The sequence below is a fragment of the Macaca thibetana genome, chromosome 18 (genome assembly GCF_024542745.1).
Source record: "Macaca thibetana thibetana isolate TM-01 chromosome 18, ASM2454274v1, whole genome shotgun sequence".
In the NCBI taxonomy this organism is placed as follows: Eukaryota; Metazoa; Chordata; class Mammalia; order Primates; family Cercopithecidae; genus Macaca; species Macaca thibetana.
In genome coordinates, this window is record NC_065595.1 from 34,230,454 (window position 1) to 34,252,697 (window position 22,244).

The 22,244-nt window shown below is 44.2% G+C and overlaps 2 protein-coding genes across 3 annotated transcripts in view; one reads left to right on the plus strand and one right to left on the minus strand.

Moving 5' to 3' along the window:
• The window catches only part of ATP5F1A (ATP synthase F1 subunit alpha), a 541,488-nt gene that overhangs the window by 169,339 nt on the left and 349,905 nt on the right, over positions 1–22,244 (plus strand). The gene's annotated exons all lie outside the window — the stretch shown is intronic.
• The window catches only part of ARK2C (arkadia (RNF111) C-terminal like ring finger ubiquitin ligase 2C), a 127,929-nt gene that overhangs the window by 6,764 nt on the left and 98,921 nt on the right, over positions 1–22,244 (minus strand). The window contains exons 2-7 of one of the 2 annotated variants that reach the window (XM_050767979.1): positions 21,865–22,180; positions 20,002–20,109; positions 8,292–8,421; positions 6,138–6,291; positions 5,774–5,832; positions 255–361 (exon numbers count right to left, since the gene is read on the minus strand). In XM_050767979.1, coding sequence (XP_050623936.1) covers positions 255–361; positions 5,774–5,832; positions 6,138–6,291; positions 8,292–8,421; positions 20,002–20,109; positions 21,865–22,180 — 874 coding nt within the window. Of the gene's footprint in view, positions 1–254; positions 362–5,773; positions 5,833–6,040; positions 6,292–8,291; positions 8,422–20,001; positions 20,110–21,864; positions 22,181–22,244 lie in introns of those variants that run through there. The other variant, XM_050767978.1, reaches the window with a different exon arrangement.

The following is a 22,244-nucleotide window of genomic DNA, read 5'->3' on the forward strand; positions in this document are numbered from 1 at the left end:
TTGTCTCAGACTCATTCAGACAGAACATCACACTGTTCTCTTACACTTTTCATCCTCGCGTCCATACCCGGTCATCACACATCTAGAACATTTCATACCCTACCTTCCCAGGGCAACCATGAAGCACATTATAGCACACTTGGCACACACGTGCACAAGCAAACAAGCACCCCAACTCCCAGACACACGGCGCAGTGATTGGTCACCAATACCTGTAAGAGAGGGGAGAGGGAATCAAAATGGCGGTCTCCTACCTCACATCTTCTCCATCTTCCAGCATAGACAGACAAATTGTGCATTTCTCATCTGTGTCTGACTCCTCCCCCTCATCCTTCTTGCCCTTGCCATCCTGGGGTCTTCGCTATGAGAAGCAGAGAGAGGAGTATTCATTACCTGGGCAGACTCACCTGGTGGCTGTTGGCTTTCACCCACAGGCTGCTTTTCCCCTGGGAGTCAGGTTTTTTAAAGTTTGTTTTTGTTTTTGAAACGGATTCTTGCTGTGTTGCCCAGGCTGGAGTGCAACAGCATGATCTTGGCTCACTGCAACTTCCACCTCCTGGGTTCAAGCGATTCTCCCACCTCAGCCTCCCAAGTAGCTGGGATTACAGGCACTTGCCATCATGCCTGGCTAATTTTTGTATTTTTGTAGAGACAGGGTTTCACCATGTTGGTCAGGTCTTGAATTCCTGAGCTCAGGTGGTCTGCCTGCCTTGGCCTTCCAAAGTGCTGGGATTACAGGTGTGAGCCACCATGCCTGGCCATAAAGTTCTTTTTTTTTTTTTTTTTTTTTGAGACGGAGTCTCACTCTGCCGCCCAGGCTGGAGTGCAGTGGCGCGATCTCGGCTCACTGCAAGCTCCGCCTCATGGGTTCACGCCATTCTCCTGCCTCAGCCTCCCGAGTAGCTGGGACTACAGGAGCCCGCCACCTCGCCTGGCTAATTTTTTTGTATTTTTAGTAGAGACGGGGTTTCACCGTGTTAGCCAGGATGGTCTCGATCTCCTGACCTTGTGATCCGCCCGCCTCGGCCTCCCAAAGTGCTGGGATTACAGGCGTGAGCCACTGCGCCCGGCCAAAGTTCTTAAGTAATATCCAGAACTCCTTCCCGCCTACTCTTCTGCAGCAAGGGGAGTAGGAAGAGGTCAAGTGGACATCATTTTTGCTGTCCCAGGCACTTTCTAGGGATACAGAGCTTAGAAAGAAATTGAGTTCCTAACGAATCGATCCTTTGCAAAGCTATGACTGTGCAGTTTCCCTTTTCTGGTCCCTTCACACCATCCACTCCCCCTCAACACCCTTTACAACCTAGATTCCTGCCTTCAGGTTTCTCCCTCCACTTTCGGGCCCAGCAGGCTTCATTTATTCTTTCAGTCAACCACTGTTGACTCATGTATTCACTGATAACTACTTGAAGACATCAACTCTTACAAACTGTAGCCATTTTTATAAACTATTTATATTGTGGGATTTATCAAGTTCACTTAAGATAGGCACTATCGTAAAGCAATCATGAAACACTGTTTATACTTGTTGACTTCCCTTGTACTGTTTTTAATTTTATGCTAATTATTTGAAAATAGTTTACCATTATGCAGAAGCCATATGTAGAATCATTATGTAGTTTACCATTATGTAAAGTCTCAAGTTCAGATGGCATGGACTCATGGCTTACCCTTCTTTAAGTACCGCCCCATACTTGGTCACTTACAAAGCGTATTAGTACTTGGTAAATATTTTGGGAAGAAGAAATCTAATCAGTGAGTGAAATCAGCCCACTTTTCATGTTCACATCTTCCCACTGTGCCATGAAACAGTCTAACAATAACCATAAGAGGAAAATTACCCATTCGGTCCCTCTCCAGAGACAGGCCGACTTCAAGGTCATTTTGCAAAGAGAAAAATCTGAAGAGTCACAAGATGAAGACGACCCAGAGAATGACTGCGGGGCAAGGCCCAGATGCCAACTCTCCCTTCTCTGGCCCCTGGTCCTAAACTCTGGAGATCCTGAGTCTGATTTAGTCTGGGGAATACTGTAACCTCACTGGAACACACAAGAAAATCTATTTGTTCTGCTCTCTGCCTCGCTGTGCCCTATATACTCCACTGCAAACCCTGCTAGGCTTCTGTAATAAGTTTTCCCTTATCTAGAATCCAGAAAATCAGAATTACACCCATAGTTCCGTATAATTGTCGTGGCTTTTGAGTATGAATAGAGTCATGATGATCTGCCTGCTTAAGAGTCCAGCTGTGTTTGCTGGAAGAGTGGCCTTCATTTAGCTGGCCCTGCTAGAAAAGGGAGGTCCAATAAAATGTATTGGTAAGAGTCACCTATTTGTCTACTTTCTATTATTTTTTGCCATCATTATTCATGATTTTCCTTTTATAGTTAGTAATTTTAGCTTAATATTACCCTGTCTTGCTGTCTAATCTATATATCTTCTCATGTCATTAACCTTCTCTTTAACTTTTTTTTTTTTTTTTTGAGACGGCCTTGCACTCTTGCCCAGGCTGGAGTGCAATGGTGTAATCACGGCTCACTGCAGGCTTGACCTCCCAGGCTCAAGCAATCCTCCCACCTCAGCCTCCTTAGTGGTTGAGACTACAGGTGCACACCATCATGACTGCTAATTTTTCTTTTTATTGTAGAGACAAAATCTCTCTGTGATGGCCAGGCTGGTCTCAAACTCCTGGGCTCAATCTATCCTCCTGCCACAGCCTCCCAAAGTGCATGAGCCAGTGCGCCCAGCCCCCTTTTAACTATGATATTATTGATGTTAATTTTATGTGTCGCTTTCATATCTCTTTCTAGTTCTTATTCTTTGCATATTTTTCTATTTTGACTCGGTATTTTCTATATTTTTATTCTTACATCATTATTTTAAAGTATATTTTTATTATATATAATTACACTCTCAATTTAAATTTTTAAAGTGTTTTTTCTTCTTTATTGTCTTTTTCACTTGTGTGTAATTTTTCAGGGTTCCTTTCCACATTTTATTTGGTTCCTAACTTTTGTCATTTCTTATTTTTAATTCATTTTTTCTTTTTAATAATATTTTTATTCCCTTCTTTTCATTCTCCTTTTTACCTGAGCCCTTTATCTACTTGATTCAGTCCATTTCCCCTTTTCATTCTTAGCATTGGTTCTCTTCACAATTTCCTTGTGCCTGTTGAAGTGACAGCAGGTGAGGTGTGCATCCTTGGTAGGAGTAAAAACCCCCTGGTCCGGGACACAGGTGCTGCTCCTGGACTCAAATACAACACTCATTTCCTTCTATGTTCTTCTCCAATAGCTTAAAACTCTCTCTCTCTCCAGAGAATGATCATTTTCCCCATGTAGATGACATCCTTATTTACTGAAATGCTGCCATTTCCTCTATTAGCACACTAGCCAAGGTCTGATACATAGTAGGTACCCAATAACTGCAGTCAAAATCATTTATGAATAAATCCAGTGCCTTGAGAGGAGCTGCCTATACTGATTCATGGTCTTTGACATTGACACCACTAGCACATGGGCTAGGGGAAAGCCTAGGAGAAAGCATCAAGGTAGCAGCAGCTTACCATTCCTGGGCACTTAGTAGGTACCAGGCACTGTGCCAAGCTGTTCAGGTACATCATCCCATTGAATCCCCACAGCACCCTGTATGGTAGCTACTAATGAGATCACTCCCATTTCACATTTTTAAAGGGGGAAGTGGACAGGGAGGGGCCAGAAAAGCCAAGTAAGTTGTCCAAAGTAACGGAGCTATAAGGGGTAGAATGGAGAGTCAAAATTGGCTCTAACTCTAAGAGTGCTCTCGACCAATGCACCCTAGGGTCTCAGGATGGTCTCTGGCTTGACCATGATGAGGACAGTCCTGCTCTGAGATTCTTAACATTTGTCAAGCTTTTAATTTCCCCTGGGAAGGATGAATGTTTTAAAAATGTATTAATATTTATTTATTTATTTTTATTTATAATAAATGTTATTTTGTAGAGCAGTTCTAGTTTACATAAAATTAAGCAAAAACAGACTGGGCACGGTGGCTCATGCCTGTAATCTCAACACTTTTGGAGGCCAAGGCAGGTAGATCACTTAAGGTTAGGAGTTCAAGACCAGCCTGGGCGACACGGTGAAATCGCGTCTCTACTAAAAATATAAAAATTAGCCAGGTGTAGTGGCACATGCTTGTAATCCCAGCTACTTGGGAGGCTGATGTGAGAGAACTGCTTGAACCCAGGAGGCAGAGTTTGCAGTAAGTCAAGATCGTGCCACTGCGCTTCAGCCTGGGCAACAGAGCAAGACTCTGTCTCAAAAAAATAAAAATAATAAGCAAAAAGTACAGTGTTTTCCCATATACCCTATACTCCCAACACACACAGTTTCTATTATTAACATCTTGCATTAGTGTGGCACCCTTGTTATGATCGATGAACCAGTATCAATAGACTATTAACTGAGGTTCATTAGTTTACATTAGGGTTTGCTCTGTGTTGTACCATCCTATCAGTTTTGACAAATGCATAATGTCATGTATCCACTGTTAGAGTATGATACCAAATACTTTCACTGCCCTGAGACTCCCCTATGCTCCACCCATTCATTCCTCCCTCCCCCACCACTGGCAACCACTGATCTTTTTATTGTCTCCATAGTTTTCCCTTTTCCAGAATGTTATATATTTGGAAACATACAGTACACAGCCTTTTTGGGCTAACTACTTTTACTTAAGAATTCCTCAGTGCATTTCTGGTTCCAGCATGTCTTTTCATGGCTCAATAGCTTATACTTTTTCTTTTTTTGATACAGGGTCTTGCTCTGTTGTCCAGGCTAGAATGCAGTGGTGCAATCATAGCTCACTGCAGCCTTGAACTCCTGTGCTCAAGTAATTCTCTTGCCTCAGCCTCCCAAGTAACTAGGACTACAAGTTCATACCACCAGCCCAGTTAACTTTTTAAAATTTTCGTAGAGATGAAGTCTCACTATTTTGCTCAGGTTGGTCTTAAATTCCTGGCTTGAAGTGATCCTTCATCCTTAGCCTTCCAAAGCACTGAGATTACAGGTGTGAGTCACTGTGCCTAGTCCTTATTTCTTTTTATTGCAGAATAATATTCCATTATCTGGATGTGCCACTGTATGTTTATCTATCTTTCACCTATTGAAGGACATCTTGGTTGCTTCCAAAATTTTTCATTTATTTTAATTTAAAAAAATTTAAACTCAGGTTTCTGAGCTTTAATCATGTCCTAGATTCTTAGTTCTTAACCCTGGAGATTCTACCTCTATGGACTAAGGATAAAACCTGTGACTCTGTGGCTTTAAAAGCTCCCCAGGTGATTCTGACACTCAGTCAGATTTGAAAACCTCTGCTTGGAAGCCTTAGTTTCTCATTTGTTCACATGTGAGATTGGACATGGAATTATTTTCTAAGACAAATATTAGCCTTCTGTGCAGGTATTCCCTTGGCCCATCTCATTTAGAGACAAGTATTTATGTGCCTGACACCTATAAATGTATACATGTGTAATATACCCAATGGCAAGTCCACATGCACACACGCATACCCAGGTCTCCTCCTTTACTGAGAGGCCTCCCATCTTCCCTCCTGGCCACACCCGGCACAAAAAAGTAACATGACCCTGGGAGGTTATCACAGCTTTAGAACATCTAAGCAGAGCAAAGGTTTCTAGATTCTGGACTGCATCCCTCTGTGAACAACCAGATCAGAGTCAATTAGACAACACCCCTGCCCCATTCCCTGACTATGCAGGCTGGCCTGCTGGCAGACCCACCTTCTTATACTTGTGGGGGAAGGTGAACCTCTCAATGGTGTTCTGTACAGCTCCCCGAGCTATCAGGAAGAACTCATCTGATGCATCCTCTGTGAACAACCAGATCAGAGGGCCTGCCCCATTCCTGACTATGCAGGCTGGCCTGCTGCAGGCTTCTTATACTTGTGGGGGAAGGTGAACCTCTCAATGGTGTTCTGTACAGCTGAAAGACTGCAATATCTCTACTGGTTTTCCCTTGATGCTGAAAGACTGCAATATCTCTACTGGTTTTCCCTTCTTCTCTCTCTTACTCTTAACCCTGAAGCTTCCTGACACCCATACCCTACTCACCAGCAGAGGTGGGGAGGGAAAAGGGATGATAAACAATAATGGCATCTCCACCAGCCCAGTCGGTACCAGACAGAGCAACATACCTCATAGCTCTCCCGTACGGCGGAGGTGTGTCTGCTGGGATTTAGTCCCTGGAGAGCAAGGAAGTGAAGCTGAGGATAAGGGTAGTTTCGGATTTCATGGACGACCTGTTGGGGAGAAAATGCCTTGGATAGAGCGAGGATTCAAGGTTTCTCCATAAGCCCAGCATGCAACTTCTCTGCCTGTAACCCACTCAGTACACCCTGAGATGCTGTGGGCAGAAGTATTGTCTTTCCTGCTGTTATGCAACCAAGGGACAGAACCAGGATTTCAACGCAGGAGCCAGTTGGGTGCAGAGTCCATGTCCTTCACCTTTTGTAATTTACAAAGGGGATTATTACAATTCAAGGTGAGATTTGGGCGGGGATACAGAGCCAAACCATATCACCCCTACTCTGCACTGCCTCCAAGAGCAGCTTGATAGTTAAAGGCTTGGGTTAGTGTCGGCACCAAAGTGGGGGCACAAAATTAAAAGGGCCACCAAAAGCCTCAGTAATCAAGATCAATAATATTTCAATGTAATGTTTTTTAAAGTCAAATAAATGCAAAAAACCTCCATGCTGAGCAAAATGTCAGTATTTTAAATTAAGAGAGTCTGACTCTGTTCTTGCATGGCCTGCCTCACTCACCCCTCCCTTACCCTGGCTATGAGTCAGAGAGGAGTTTCCATCACAGCTCCTCCACTTTCTCACTGTATGTCCCAGGGCCAGTTACTTAGCCTCTCTCTTCCTCAGTTTTCCAATCTTTAAAATCAGGATGATACTCTTTTGTGGGAGTTTTTGAGAGGATTAATGGGATAATTTATATGAAGTGCTTATAACAGTGCCTGGCATGTAGTAAGTGCTCAATAAATGTTTGCTTCTTTATTCTTGAGAGATGGCGCTTCATACACAAAGCATGGACCTTCAGAGCTTACAAGGACTCCAAAAATTACTCATGCAAGCTCCTTATTATACAAAAAGCAGACTGAGGAACTGAGTGGTTAGTGACAGGGACAAGGGTTGGAAGGTGGAATTATGCTTTAGGGCAGCAAAGTGAAGCTGCCTGGAAATAAGATTTTCAATCAAGCTTTTGCTGCTTTCATGGAATATCTTCATTTTAATTCCATGCAGCTTGCAATGTCAGGAGCCCAAAGGCCCCCAAGCCCAGCCTGACCCATGATTCAGCACTCTGCAGCCACAAGAAGGTCTGCCCTCTGAAAAAGGCAGAACTGGATCTGCAGGCTAGGCCCAAGAGCTCCTGCTGGGATCTCTTTTGATCCTCACACCAACCCTGTGAGATGGGCGAGGCAGGCATCTTCATTTCCATTTCACAGATTAGTGAAGCCAAAGCCCAGGGAGGTACTGACCACAGGAAACTAAATGAGGCCATATGAGGTGCGAGGTCTACTCTGCCTGATCTTAGCCCTGAGCCTTTTACCCACAGACCACACCTTGCCATGCTGTCCCTTTCCATTCCTCCAGTGCCCACTCCTACTCCCCTCAGCAGAACCAGTTTCTGGTCCAACAGGTCCCCTTTCATTCCCCATCAAGCCAGAGTGCGAATAGGAGCTGGGAAGAGAGGGGAGCTGTTGGTCTGCCAGGGAGCCAGGATACAAGAAGGCCAGGGCACAAGGGAGTCAGGGCATGGGGAGTTGATACACAGGTGAGCTGGGTCATGTGGAAGCCGGGATATAAGGGGGCCAGGGCACAGGGAAGTCAGGGCATAGGGGTTGATACACAGGGGAGCCAGGTCATGTAGGAGCTGGGGCACAGGGGAGCCAGGATATAAGGGGACCAGGGCACAAGGGAGTCAGGGCATAGGGGATTGATACACAGGGAAGCCATGTCATATGGAATCCGGACTGCAGGGCAGCCAGGATATAAGGGGGTCAGAGTACCGAAGAGTCAGGGTATAGGAGCTTAATACACAGGGGAGCTGGGTCATATGGAAGCTGGGGCACAGGGGAGCCAGGATACAAGGGGGCCAGGGCACAGGGGAGTCAGGGGATAGGGGGTTGATACATAGGGGACCTGGGCCATGTAGGAGCCGGGGCACAGGGGAGCGCAGGCCTCAGACCACCACTGGCACTCAATAGGCACAAGGGAGTCCATTTTCTTTCACTTACCATCTGCGTGGAGGAGGAGTTTCTGGGAAAGTGGTGCATTCGAGGAGTCGCTAGGTAATGCTGATAGTGCTGAGGGATGGGCCGCACCTGGAACTGAGCAGGACTCAAGCCAGCATCCACACTGAGATCCCTGCAGGGAAACAGCTTCAGTGAACCATAGGGTGGTGTGATTTAGCCATCAGGTTACAGAAGGGACCTCAGACATCAAGCCTATGGAGGAGAATCGGAGTGACACCCTGCCAGAGCTGCAAGGGACTTTACGTCTCCCAGCCTTTCCTCTCTCTTTAGAGGGAAGGAAACGGAGACCCAGAGAAGGAAGGGACTCTGCAAGGTCTGAAGGAGCTAGAGCAATCCAGGCTCTATAAGACTTCTTTAAACTAGGGGACCAAAGCTCCCTCCCAAGACAAAGTCCATCTCTGAGAGGAATGCTGAAAGAAAAATCTAAATCGAGCAAACCAGAGGCACCGAGTGGGAAAGACAAGGTTCAGATAAAAGTGGAGGAGGGAGCCGAGGCTGTATTTTTACCACTTTGAAAAACGAGAGAGACCTCTACACCTAGACCTACAGGCTAGACAGCTTGTCCTAGCCCACTGCATCCCACTCCTAAAAATATAGGAAAATTCATTTTGCTTAAAAACAAATTAATTGATGAATTACACAGAGGATGAACCAATGGCTAATTTGGAAAATGGCCAATTTCAGATCTGGAGAGAAAATGTGCAAGATGAGATGGAAACATCTTGTCATAACTGGAAACAAGAGAGCTATCAAAACACTACTAGGATGATGGCAAAAGGGCTCGGAAGCCGTCCTGAAGAGGCTTCCACTGGCCAGAGTTAGGACAATGTGCAGGTTGACAAGCATAACTGCAGAAGAAATGGAAATAAATAAAAATTGTTTAAATCCGAGCACGTGAAATGATGCTAGAAAACTGGTCCCCTTCAAATGATGCTGGAGAACAAACTCTTCTTTTCTTTTCTTTTTTTTTTTCCATTTCTTTTTTTTTTTTTTTTTTTTTTTTTTTTTTTTGAGATGGAGTCTTGCTCTGTCACCCAGGCTGGAGTGCAGTGGTGTGATCTCAGCTCACTGCAACCTCCACCTTCCGGGTTCAAGCAATTCTCCTGCCTCAGCCTCCTGAGTAGCTGGGAGTACAGGCGTGCCACGCCACGCCTGGATAACTTTTGTATTTTTAGTAGAGATGGGGGTTTCACCATGTTGGCCAGGCTGGTCTCGATCTCCTAACTTCAAGTGACCCACCCACCTATCTCGGGGTCCCAAAGTACTGAGATTACAGGCATGAGCCACTGCACCCAGCCAACTCTTCATTTTGAAAACTAGTAAATAAATGAAAAGAAGCCTTTATTTTCTTACTGTATTTCCAGGTAATCAAACATTTGATGAGTGGAAATTTCTGTTTATAAAAGTTTTTCAGCTAATAAATGATTAAGGGATGACTGAATTTTTGTTGAATTTTTGTCACTATTTTGCCTCCCCTAAAGAAATAAAGGATCTAAGCAAAGATCATTGATTGTTGCTAACATCACAAAAGAAGCAACAACCAGACAGTAAGTGCTTTCTGGTGGAAGAATACAATATCACCTATGAAGTATTTTTGCCAAGAAATAAGAGTTGAACCTGAATCTACCGAAGCCTTAATCCTGGTGCCAAGGTCCAGAGAATACAAGAAACTAAGGAACATCTTAAGTGACAACACCAGAATGCAACCAGCAAAATCCAGATAAGAGGAAACTATAGGAAAAACAGTCTGATTTCTTCAACAAACACATTGGAGGAAAAAAAAAAAAAGGATATGGAGGAAAATTAAAGGAATTGCTGCTTCTACTGATGATAGTTTAACAGGAGTTAAATGTACCTTTCCACTTTAAACCCCTAGAAAGCTGAATGGAATATATGAAATCTCTGTTTTCAGACATTATATGACAAGCAATGTAGACTGCTATCAACAGAAGGACAACACATGAGGTGAGCCCTGCAACCTCCCTAGTTTTTTTCATGAAGGCATATTCCAGACCATGAGCAGGGAGAGAACTAAGAAGAGCATGATAATCTTAATGAGTTGAGGATTCAGATATCTTATTTCCAGGAGACTGAGGTCTCTGAAAGTTGTGGTGCCATGATTTGGAGAGAAGAGGCAGCTAGGCAGAAGGAGAGCTCCAGAAATCTGCACGGAGATCCCCTTGAGTCTTTACTGAATACTAAGATCTGCATACATGGGGTGAAATTTTACCAGGTTGACCAAAGAGCATTCAAGGTATAGTGGGTTCCCAGAGATTAGACAGTGCTGGGAAAGATTCATATTCCAGTCAGCCAGAGCAGAGAGTACTTGGACACACAATAGAGACCCCAGAAGAGCCTTTCGAGACTTATTTATGTGTCTTATTAGGGCAGATCTAGAGTAGTCTCTTCTCTAGGGGTACTCCAGTCCTGCTGGAAGAAGACTTAAAAGTAAGCCTCAAAAGGATGAAACTGAACTACAAGTGTTGCTTACCAGAACGAAGCCTAACACTCTAAATGAATAAAACAAACGTAACTACTTAACAATGTATAATCCACAATTATTCATAAATGATGTTTGTCATTCAATAAAAAATTACTAGACATGCCAAAAAATGATAATATATCCCAGAATCAGGTGAAAAATCAATCCATTGAAATAACTATGAAACAGAAATAACAAGGATGCTAAAATAGCTATTATAATCATATTCAAACATACAAAAGAAAGCATAAAAACAGAGAAAAGTAAAACATATAGAAGAGGACATATTTTAATGATGTCAGTGGAACTTCTAGAGATGAAAAATCCAGTGTCTGAAATAGAAAATTCACTGGGTTAGATTAACAGTAGATTAGACACTACAAAAGAAAAGATTCGTGACTTTAAGACATAACAACAACAGTAATCCAAAATGAGCCAGGCGCAGTGGCTCATGCCTCTAATCCCAGCAATTTGGGAGGCCAAGGCAGGAGGATCACTTTAGCCCAGAAGTTTGAGGCCAGCCTGGGCAACATAGTGGGACACCACGTCTACCAAAAAAAAAAAAAAAAAAGGTGTAAATTAGCTGAGTATAGTGGTGTGTCCTCTGGTCCCAGCTACTCAGGAGGCTGAGGTGGAAGGATCACTTGAGCCCAGGAAGTTGAGGCTACAATGAGCTGTGATGCCACTACTGCACTTCTGCCTAGGTGACAGAATGAACTCTTGAATAATAAGAATAATAATAATAATCCAAAATGAAGCACACCATCAGAAAAAGACGAAAAAATTAACAGAGTCTCAGTAAAAATATCAAGCAGTCAGCCATATCGGTAAGTAAAGACTCAAAAAGAGAGGATGGAGGGTAGATGACAGAAAAAATATTTTAGGGAAAAAATGGCTTAAATATTTCCAAATTTAATAAAAACTATAAATTCACAGATCCAAAAAGTTCAATAAACTTTAAGCAGGATAACACAAAGAAAACCACTCCAAGGGACATAATAATCTAATTCCTGAAAAATAGTAATAAAGACAGGATCTTAAAAGTAGTGAAAGAACAAAAGACCCATTTGACATAGAAGAACGTAGGTAAGAACGATTGTAGACTTCCCATCGACAACAAAGCAAGTCAGAAGACAAAGGAATGGCATCTTTGCACTGCTGAAGGGAAAAAAACTGCAAACTTAGAAATATATACCTAGCAAAAGTATATTTTTAAATGAGAGTGAAATAAAGATGTTTTCAAAAAGTTGACAGAGTGCACTGCCAGGAGACTGTTACTACAAGAAATGTTTTAAAAACTTCTTCATGCTAAAGAAAACTAACACCAGGCAGAAACTTAGATCTCTACAAAGGAATAAAGAGTGCCAGAAATGATAATTATGTGGGACATATAAAAAATTGTTTTCCTATTAAAAATTGTCTGTAAAGGTTGACAGTTTAAAGCAGAGACTGGCAAACATTTTTCTGTAAAGGATCATAAATAGTAATTATTTGGGGCTTCAAAAGTCATACAGTCTCTGTCACAACTACTCAAGCATCCACTGTAGTGCAAAAGCCCATAAACAATAGGTGAACAAATAGATGTGTCTGTGTTCCAATAAAACTTTATTTACAAGAACAGAGAGCAGGCAAGATTTGATTCACAGGCCATAATTTGCCAACCACTGGTTTAAGCAAAAATGATAACAATGTATTTTGGTGATTATGCATACATAGAGATAAAACCTACCAAATGAGGAGCAAAGGATGGGAAGGGGTAATGGAAGTATACTGTCGTAAGAGTTTTGCATTACACACAAAATGGTATAATTCTATTTTAGGGTGTGATATGCTAAATAGGCATATTGTAAACCTAGTGAATTCCCAAAATAAAATAAAATAAAGTGGTATGACTCTTAAACCAATATTTAATATTAAAAATTCTCAACTGATCCAAAAGAAGGCAAAAAACAGACAAAACTTTTAAAAGAAAAACAATGAAATGACAACAACAACAAAACTGATGGAAGAAAAAGAAAACAAATAGCAAGATGGCAGATTTAATTCCAACCATGTAGACAATTGCATTAAATGCAAGTGGTCTAAACACCCCAGTTAACAGACAGAGATTGTCAACTGCAAAACAATCACCAACTACATGCTGTCCATTCAAGATATAAAGATGTAGATACTAGGTTAAAAGTAAAAGGAGGAAAGAGATACACCCTGTAAGCGTTAACTGGAAGAAAGCTGGAATGGCTATGTTAATATCAGACAAGGTAGACTTTGAACCAAGGGATATTACCAAGGATAAGGAAGGATGTTTCATAATGATAAAGGGGTCAATTCGTCTTGAAAATGACAATCCTTTTAATATCCTGATATATATAAGTCAAAATAAGTGAAGCAAAAACTGACAGAACTGAAAAAACAAATTCATAATTAGAGTTGTAGACATCCACCCTCCTCCTTTATAATTCATGGAATAATTCATGAAAAAAAAATCAGTAAGAATATAAAAGACCTGAACAATACTATCGACCAACTTGATCTAACTGAAATTTACAGAATACTCCATCCAATAAGAGTAGAATATACGCTTTTTAAAAATACATATAGAACATTTACTAAGATAGAATAAATGCTGGACCATAAAACAAGTCTCAATAAATTTAAAAGGATTAGAATTACACAGAGTGTGTTTTCCGATCACATTGGTATTAAATTAGAAATCAACAACAAAAAAAAATTTCTGCAAAATCCCAAATTTTCAAAATTTAATAATAAACTTCTAAATTACCCAGGGTCAAAAAGAATTCATAGCACTAATTAGAAAGTTTGTAGTCCTTAAAGAAAAATTCAGTTTTATATGCTTATATTAGAAAAGAAAACCCAAAGTCATGATCTAAGTTTCCACCTTAAGAAGCTAGAGCCCAAAATAAGTAGAAAAGAGGAAATAATAAAATCAAGATCAGAAATCAGTGAAATAAAAAACAAACAATGGGATCAAAGGCTATTTTCTAAAGAGCAGTACAAATGATTAAATTTCTATCTAGATTGATCAAGAACAAAAGAGAGAATATACAAATTGCTCATATGAGGAATGAAAGAGGGAGCATTATAACAGATTGCAGATGTTCAAACGATAAGAAAATATTATGAATAGCCTTATGCCAGTACATCCAATGAAAAGAGAAAATTTATTGAAAGACAAATTACCAAAATTACCAGATGCAGTGGCACACACCTATAATCCCAGCTACCTGGGAGGCTGAGGCGGGAGAATCCCCTGGGCCTAGGCATTTAAGACCAGCCTGCAACTGGGCACAGTGGCTCACACCTGTAATCCCAGCACTTTGGGAGGCTGAGGTGGGAGGACCGCTTGAGCCCAGAAGTTCAGGATCAGCCTAGCCAACATAGCAAGACACTGTCTCTACAAAAATTTAAAAAACAAAAAGTTAGCTGGGTACAATGGTGCACACCTGTAGTCCCAGCTACTGGGGAGGCTGAGGCAGGAAGATCGCTTGAGCCCAGGAGATCGAGGCTACAGTGAGCCAAAGTGCACTCCAGCCTGGGTGACAGAGCAAGACCCTGCATCTAAAAATTAATTAATTAGTTAACTAAAAATAATAATACCAATCCTACACAACCTCTTTCAGAAAGTAGATGAGGAAACACTTCCCAAACCATTCAATGAGGCAAGCAGTGCACTGATACAAAAATCAGACAAAGACATTTCAAGGAAAAAAAACCCTATAAACCAATCTCATGAAAAAAGATGTAAAAGTTACTTAACAAAATTTTAGCAATTTGAATCCAGCAAGAGGTAGATTAAATGAGACTTATGTGACATATCAACCAATCACAATGTATAAAACTTATCTGGATCCTGATTGATACAAAGTATAACAGAGAAATTTTAATACTGGCTAGACATTTGATTATAGTAAAAATTATTATTACATTTCTTTATGTTAATAGTGGTATCAAAGTAAGGATGTGAAAAAGCAGAGTCATTATCTCTCGAGATACTTAGTGAAATATTTACAGATGAAATAATATGATGCCTGGATTTGTTTCCAAATACAGCAGTTTCTCCTTTTCTGTGAGGGATATGTTCCAGGACAGCAGTGGCTGCCTGAAAATGCAGATAATACTGAATCTTATATATACTATGTTTCTTCCTATATTATATATTCATGCCAATGATAAAGCTTAATTTATAAACTAGGCACAGTAAGAGACTAACAACAATAACCAATAATAAAATAGAACAATTATAACAATATACTGCGAAAAACGTTATGTGAATATGGTCTCTCTCTCTCTCTTTTTCAATCTCTCAAAATGCTGTAATATTTTCAGACCATGGTTTACATGGGTAACTGAAACCCTGGAAAGCGAAACCACAGGTAACGGAGATGACTATAACATCAGGGAACAAAGATGAGTAAAACTGGCCATGAGATCTGGGCACGGTGGCTCACGCCTGTAATCCCAGCACTTTGGGAGGCTGAGGCAGGCAGATCATGAAGTCAAGAGATCGAGATCATCCTGGCCAACATGGTGAAACCCTGTGTCTACTAAAAATACAAAAATTAGCTGGGTGTGGTGGCGCACACTCAGTCGGAAGACTGAGGCAGGAGAATTGCTTGAACCCGGGAAGCAGAGGTTACAGTGAACCAAGATCGCACCACTGCACTCCAGCCTGGTGGCACAGAGTGAGACTCTGTCTTAAAAAAAAAAAAAAAAAAAAAAAAAAAAAAAACTGGCCGTGAGTTGATGTCAAAGCTGGATGACATATGTGTGTGAATTAATTATACTATTCTCTTATTTTTTTATTGTTTGATATTTTCTATAATAAAAAGGGTTTTTTTAATTAAGAAGTTTCTCTATTGTGCAAAGGTAACATCCACTAACTCCAAGTTTTATCTCCATGGGCACCAACTTCAGAAATACCAAACACATTCATGGAAACTTGTGGCATTTATTAGAGAAAATATGCTGCGAGCAGTCGTTTCTTGCAGTGTGCTGTGTACATTGAAGTGGTCCCTGGTAATTAGGACACAGCTTCCCTTTGGGAAAGTGCAGCTAGGCCCTAAAAGCACCGTTGAGAGGAATGCCAGGGCCTCAGAAGGTTCAATCTCAGATCCTACAGGAGCGAGATGGCAGGAGGCATGGGACTCTGAGACTTCCCCTCCTCATCTTGCCGCGAGCAGGCCCTGACCACTAACTTTCTATGCTTCCACTGTGCCTGCTGCTACCGAGCCTGGATCCCACACAGCCTGGGTTTGGCTACACATTGCCCTGCAATGTAATCTGAGATAGTTCTAAGGGAAAAACCCAACAAAGCCATCAGCCTTCAAGGGAGTCTGATCCCTGTTCCCTGGGTTACACTCATGAGCGTATGAGCCCTGGAGAGCTGGCAGGAGCTCTCTGATGGTCTCTGATGGTCCCTGGCATCTGGCCCCATCCTCCTCTTTGCACAGCCCAGGTCTAGCTGCTATGGGCAGGAAGGACTGCCAGTCACTCTCACAGGCTCCACGCACACCACAGCCTGAACAGCAGCAGCTGTCAGAAGACCCAGGTCCTTGTCCCAGGCCTATCCCTTCTTAGCTGTGAGACCCTCTGTAGCTAATTCACCTCTTTGAGTCTCATCTCTAAGATGATGATAACAGTAGCTCCTCATGGTAATGCTGGAGCATCAAATGAGAAAATGCAGGTAAAAGTTCTTTGTAGAGCACTATAAAGATGCAAAGAGCCATTATCAGGCCGAATCCCTGGAACAACTCATGATGAGCCCGTCACTTGGGACATGAGCTAAACTCTTGGAGCCAGTTGGATGCAAACTTAGAAATCCACTAGGCCAGCCCTCCATCTGAGGCCTGAAGTAGGACAGTGCCTTATTCACAGACCTTGGCTGGCCAATTGGGACCATCAGGGTTTCACACCTTTGCCTGGGCTCATTCCATTGCACTGCCTCACATGGCAGAAGCTCTGATTTTTAGCATTTACCCAGAAGTCTCAGGGAACCCAACAAATTCAAAACAAATGTTCAAGGAATTCTACCAAAGCAAAGTCCCGAGGAACTTGGAACCCAGTCACCCCAATCCCAAGAATGCTAACTGTAAAAGCAAGAGGCACTTGCCCCTCAAATGGGTGGGATGATCTGCCCTGGGTGGGCCTGGGTGGGCTCTCATGATGCCCCTCTTATCATCTCATCAGAAATTCCTTCCTGGACCCAGGTTACCCCAACAGGGGATGTGGTTCCTCGAACCCTAAAGAAGTCTGGACCAGGACCTGCCTCAAAGAGAAATTAGCCCCTAAAGCAGCAGTGTCTCCAGCCTTTGCTGTTGCCACCAGCCTGTAAGAGCTTGCTAAGTTTCTAAATGGGTTGCAGGAATATCCCACAGACCTAAAGCCACAGGGTTAACCCAGAACTGTGTTTTGGAGATTTCTTGTGCCAATGTATCATTTTTGGGCTTTGTATCTCAACATCACACTGAACTTTATTCTCCACTTTCAGTGTTCTTGAACATGGTGTGGTCTGGTTGCTGTGCAGACCCGAAGTTCTTCCTAGAATTTGGCACCACGAGTGCCAGCACCATCCTATGGGTGACTCCAGGCTCAGGGAGCTTTGGGGGCTTTGCTGAGGCAAGGTTGCCTGGAGGGGAAAGGACAATTAGAGGTGCTCACCCTCCACCCACTCTCTGCCCACAGGTCCCAGGTACTTACAGACCTCGGCCTGGGCAGGGCTACAGCTGTGACACAGCAGGGTACAGTCCACACTGGGGAGCAGAGTTAGAACTGAGAAGTCAGGACTGAGTCCAAGAAGGAACATGAAAAGGATGGAGGCACTGGGTTGTGACTCAAAGTCAGGATAAAGTTATTAGGCATGGGTGAGAAAGAGAGGGGTTTAGGATGTATCCCCCAAGGCCTGCTGCTTCCACACACTCTCAGGCCAGGCTTCCCAGCTGAGAGAAGCTGCTTGGGTTGGGTTAAGATATCCCAAAGTAGGAAAAAAGGCCAGGGTAACCTCAGGGGCTGGACGACCTTGGGGATGGACATGGGCTTGCAGCCCAGTTTCTGGAATGACCTAGGGCAGAAGTCAGTGGTCTCTGATGGTTCTCTAAAGGGGATGGGGGATGCAACAGACACACTCTCCCGGCCCTCAGGGGCTCCTTGCGGAGGGTGAGAGTAGAGATATAATGCATTTCCTGTCATCCAATTACCAGGCTGCCTATCTCCTGGCAGAAGCAGCTCTCTAGAAAAGTGGACTGGGATGCAGTTAGCACAATCAATCACAAAACCCCTCGGCGCCACTAGGCTGGCCCCCCACTGGAGCAGAGCTAATTATAAGGGAGGAGAATCAGCATCCTACTTGGGAAGTGGGAACAGAACAGGCAGAAAGAGCCCAAGGGTGGACCAGACGGGCCTCCAGGCAGGGCCTCCCAGCATCCCCTGCTAGGGCAGGGACCAGCCTCCCAGAGCCTCCTTCTTTCTGTTTCTGCAGGCAGGTAGGAGCCAGGAATGCAGACTGGTTTAAATAAGAAAGATAAGGAGGTTTGGCTCTGTAAAGAAAGCTGAGGACAGGGCCAGCACCTGCACTGCCCCTCCTGCCATCTCCCCAGGATGAGTCCCACCTATGTCACCTGTTCTGTCCCACTTGCCTGTAGGCCCCTGTGCATGTTCCAATCACTCAGCCATATGCAAGGGCCCTGAATGCTCCATGTGTGCTGAATTGAATTAAATGAAATTGACTTGACTGCTGAGGGACAGAATTCAATCCAAACTGCAATTAAATCTTCCTAATTTGAATCTGCTAATTGGAAAAGGCTGGGCAGAAGTTGGCTGCAGTGCAATCTATCTTTTATGGAATTGTTCAATTTAACGGAAAGTGTACCTGAGAATGAGCAAAGGGCTGAAGAAAATGGAACATGTGAAAGCCACGATTTCCTGCACCTAGAAGCACCCTTAGCATTCAATTGACTGGAACTATTCTCTGGAATCATTCCTGGGTGTGCATGGCAAGGGCTCCCAAAGCAACCCTGGACTAAGCCTGACAAATGGCTAAAAAATGACACAACAGCACATCAATCTTTAAGATAATTCATGCTTTTCCATTGATAGATTATTTTACACTCTAAAACAAAACAAAACAAAAAACATTTTTGACCTAAAAGTTGCAAGAACAGCATAAAGAATTCCTGTATACCCTTCACCCAGATTCCCCAAATGTCACCATTTTACTGCATTTCTATTTCCTTCTCTCTCTGTCTCCCTTTCTCTCTCCCCCCAATGTATATAACATACTTACACACACACACACACACATATATCCACACACAATCCTCTGTGAAGATAGATGATAGATTAGATTTTTTTTCCCTGAACTCTTTGCAGGCATGATGCCTTTTACCTTTAAATATTCAGTGAACTGCACATCTTTTTAAGTTTTCAAGGGTTCCGATCCAACTCTAGTTAATATCGGCTCTCTTCTGAGCTAGAACCAGAGTTGGGTGGGACCCAGGATCCAAAACCAAGCGACCCTGCATCTCGGGACAACAAAGACGTCTGTCCTGAGTGAGGGAAATTATGGGCAGGTCTCTCAGGGGCCCACTATCTGCAAAGACTCAGCAACAACACCACCCTCAACCTCTCTCCCCAGCTCCCCTCCTCAGTCCTGACCTCTGACCTGGCTGGCTTTGTCTCCATCCTTCAAGATGCAATGTAAGCCTGTGTTTACACAGCCACCCCACCCAGCACTGCCTTGCTGGCATGCCCTGGCACTTCTCTGTGGATCCCTTGAGACACACCTCCTCCAGGAAGACTTCCTGACCACCCAGTTCCTCGGAATTCTCCTTTCTGCTCTCCTCCAAGGGACCACTGGTTCATATCCCTCATTGAGCCTGGGAAATGTTTTCTATCCCTGTCCCGCCTCCCCCACTGCAGGACCGTGAACACTGAGTCCTATGCTGAACGCTGAGTCCATAATAGCACCCAGTAACATCTAAGCTAATTGCTAGAACCAGGCCCATGTGGGACCATCTGGCCCAGAGGGTGGCTGGGAGCAGAGGCAAAGGCTGGGGCCTGAGAACTAGGCCTCCCGCACCACTCAAAGTGAATGAAAACAGCAACTCCATGGACCTGGCAAGACCTCCCTCCTCCCTCCTCCCTCCTCCCTCCTTCCTCCCTTCCTCCCTGCCTCCCCCAGGGGCCCTGAAGACTCACCAGTCAGTGCCCTCAGCCAAATACCTGGGCTGAGGTGTCTGCAGTTGGCCGAAGTCGAAGCTGGGGTGGAGGCGGTGGGGGTGGACAGATACACGCTCCTGACTCCGCCTGCACCAGAAGGGATGGAGAGCCCTGGCGTCAGGGGCTACCCAGGCCACTAGTTCTCAGGAGCTCTGAGAAACCCTCAGGTTGCCCCACTCTTGCAGCCCCTCTCAGCACCCACAGTCTAGCAAGCACTGAGCTTCACCACTCTTGGCAAACTCCAAGGAAGCTTCCCAGATGAACAGCAGGCTGCACCTCAGGAACTCTGGCTGTCTCCAGGCTGCCCGCTGTGTGGAGGTCTCTCCCTTGGTGTGTCTGCGGCAGACTACCTGCCTCCACCCACGCTCTCTGCCTCTTCGCCCTTCTCCTTTTCACGGTCCTTGGTGGGCCATCTTCAAGACACACAGACTTGCCTCCTGCAGGCTCGATGCACCCCTCTACTCCCATCATGCTCTTCTCCTCTCCTCAACCCTTTTTCAACACTCTTCCCAGCTTTCATGGCACAGGTCAAAGCCTTCCTCCTCCAGGAAGGCCTCCTTGAACATCCCAGATCATGGTGACCTCTTCTCCTTCTGATCTCCTACAACACTCACCTTCTATCTCAAGCATCCTAGGGCCTTAGAGATGATCTAGTCCAGCATTTCTCAAAGTGTGCTCCGAGCATCCTTGGGAGTCCCTGCAACCCTTTCAGGTGGCTCAAGAGGTCAAAACTATTTTCCTAATAATACTATAAGGCTATTTGCCTTTTCACTCTCATTCTGTCACAAATGAACAGAGAAGTTTTGCAGATACTACATGACACAGATTCTGCAAGATTGAATGCAGAAGCAGACATAAGAACACAGCTGCCTTCTATTAAGCCACACATTAAAGAGATTTGCAAATATGTTTTTAAAAAGTCATTCTTCTCACTAAATTTATATATAGTGGTTATTTTTCATAAAAATATATTATTATATTTAAAATAGATATATAATATAACATATATAAAATATAACATGAATTTGTTATTTTTAAGAGAATTAATAAATATTTAAAACTTTTTAGTTTTCATTTTTAATATGGTAAACATCAGTAGTCAAAACCCACATAAACAGAAGCTCTTTGTAGTCTTCATTAATTTGCAAGAGTGGAAAAGAGTCCTGAGACCAAAAAGTTTGAGATCCACTGACTATCCAACTCTTTCTCCTGACAGTTGGGACTCAGAGAGGCACAGTGACTCACCCAGGGCCCCACAGCTACTCCAGACCTATTTGATGAGGATTGTCTAATTTGACTCCCTGCTTGTTTCCTAGGTATTAATATGTAGCCAGACTCTATCTAGACCGTGGGTTCTTGAGAGCTCTTGAGGGCGGGAACCAGCCATTCCTGGAACCAGTCATTTCCTTTTGGTATCCTTTAGGGTTCTTGGGTGTTAGAATCAGGCAGTCATAAAGCTGGAGGGGACATGAGCGGTTCCCTAGACAAATTTCCTCCCATACCATGCAGGCGTCCACTGTGAGGATCATGGACCACCAGTTACCCAGTCCCCGACCCTGCACTGGGTGACGCAATGGGGACACACACTGGCTTCTGAGGGAGCCCATGTCAGGTCAGGACAGTGCTCACTGCCTGAAATGAACGCCTCTGAAACAACAGCTACTTCCTACAGAGACCCACTTGGTGACGGTCAGCCAAACCAGGGAGAGAAGCCAGGAGTCCAGCAGCCTGTAGCCCCGCCCCCGTCTCCGCCACACCGGGCCACGCCCACGCCCTCGCCCTGGCCCTGCCCTCTCACCGAGCCCCACCCGGGTCCCCACCTCCGCCCCAGGCAGCACCAACCTGGGGTGCGAGACGAGCCTGCGGTGCTGGGCTTCCAGGAGCTGCTGCTGCAGGAGGTATTGCTGGTGCAGGGCCTGAGGTAGGAAGGAGGGACCTGTGACGTCCTGGAACTGCAGGGTGGGCAGCGGGGTCAGCGACTGGTGCAGGGCGCCGCTGTGCTGGTGGGCCGGGGCCATGTGGGCGCTGAGGCCTGGCTGCGACTGCACGGGGTGGGCCAGCGGGAAGTCGGGAGCGAGCTGCTGCGGCTGCGGGGGGCCCAGGTGGAAGTGGCGGCAGGAGGTAGCGTGAGGATGCTGAGACCTTTGAAAGGGGGCACCTGGAAGGCAAGGACAGAGACATCTCCATGACGACCAGCACGAGCAGTCACCACACTGACTCTT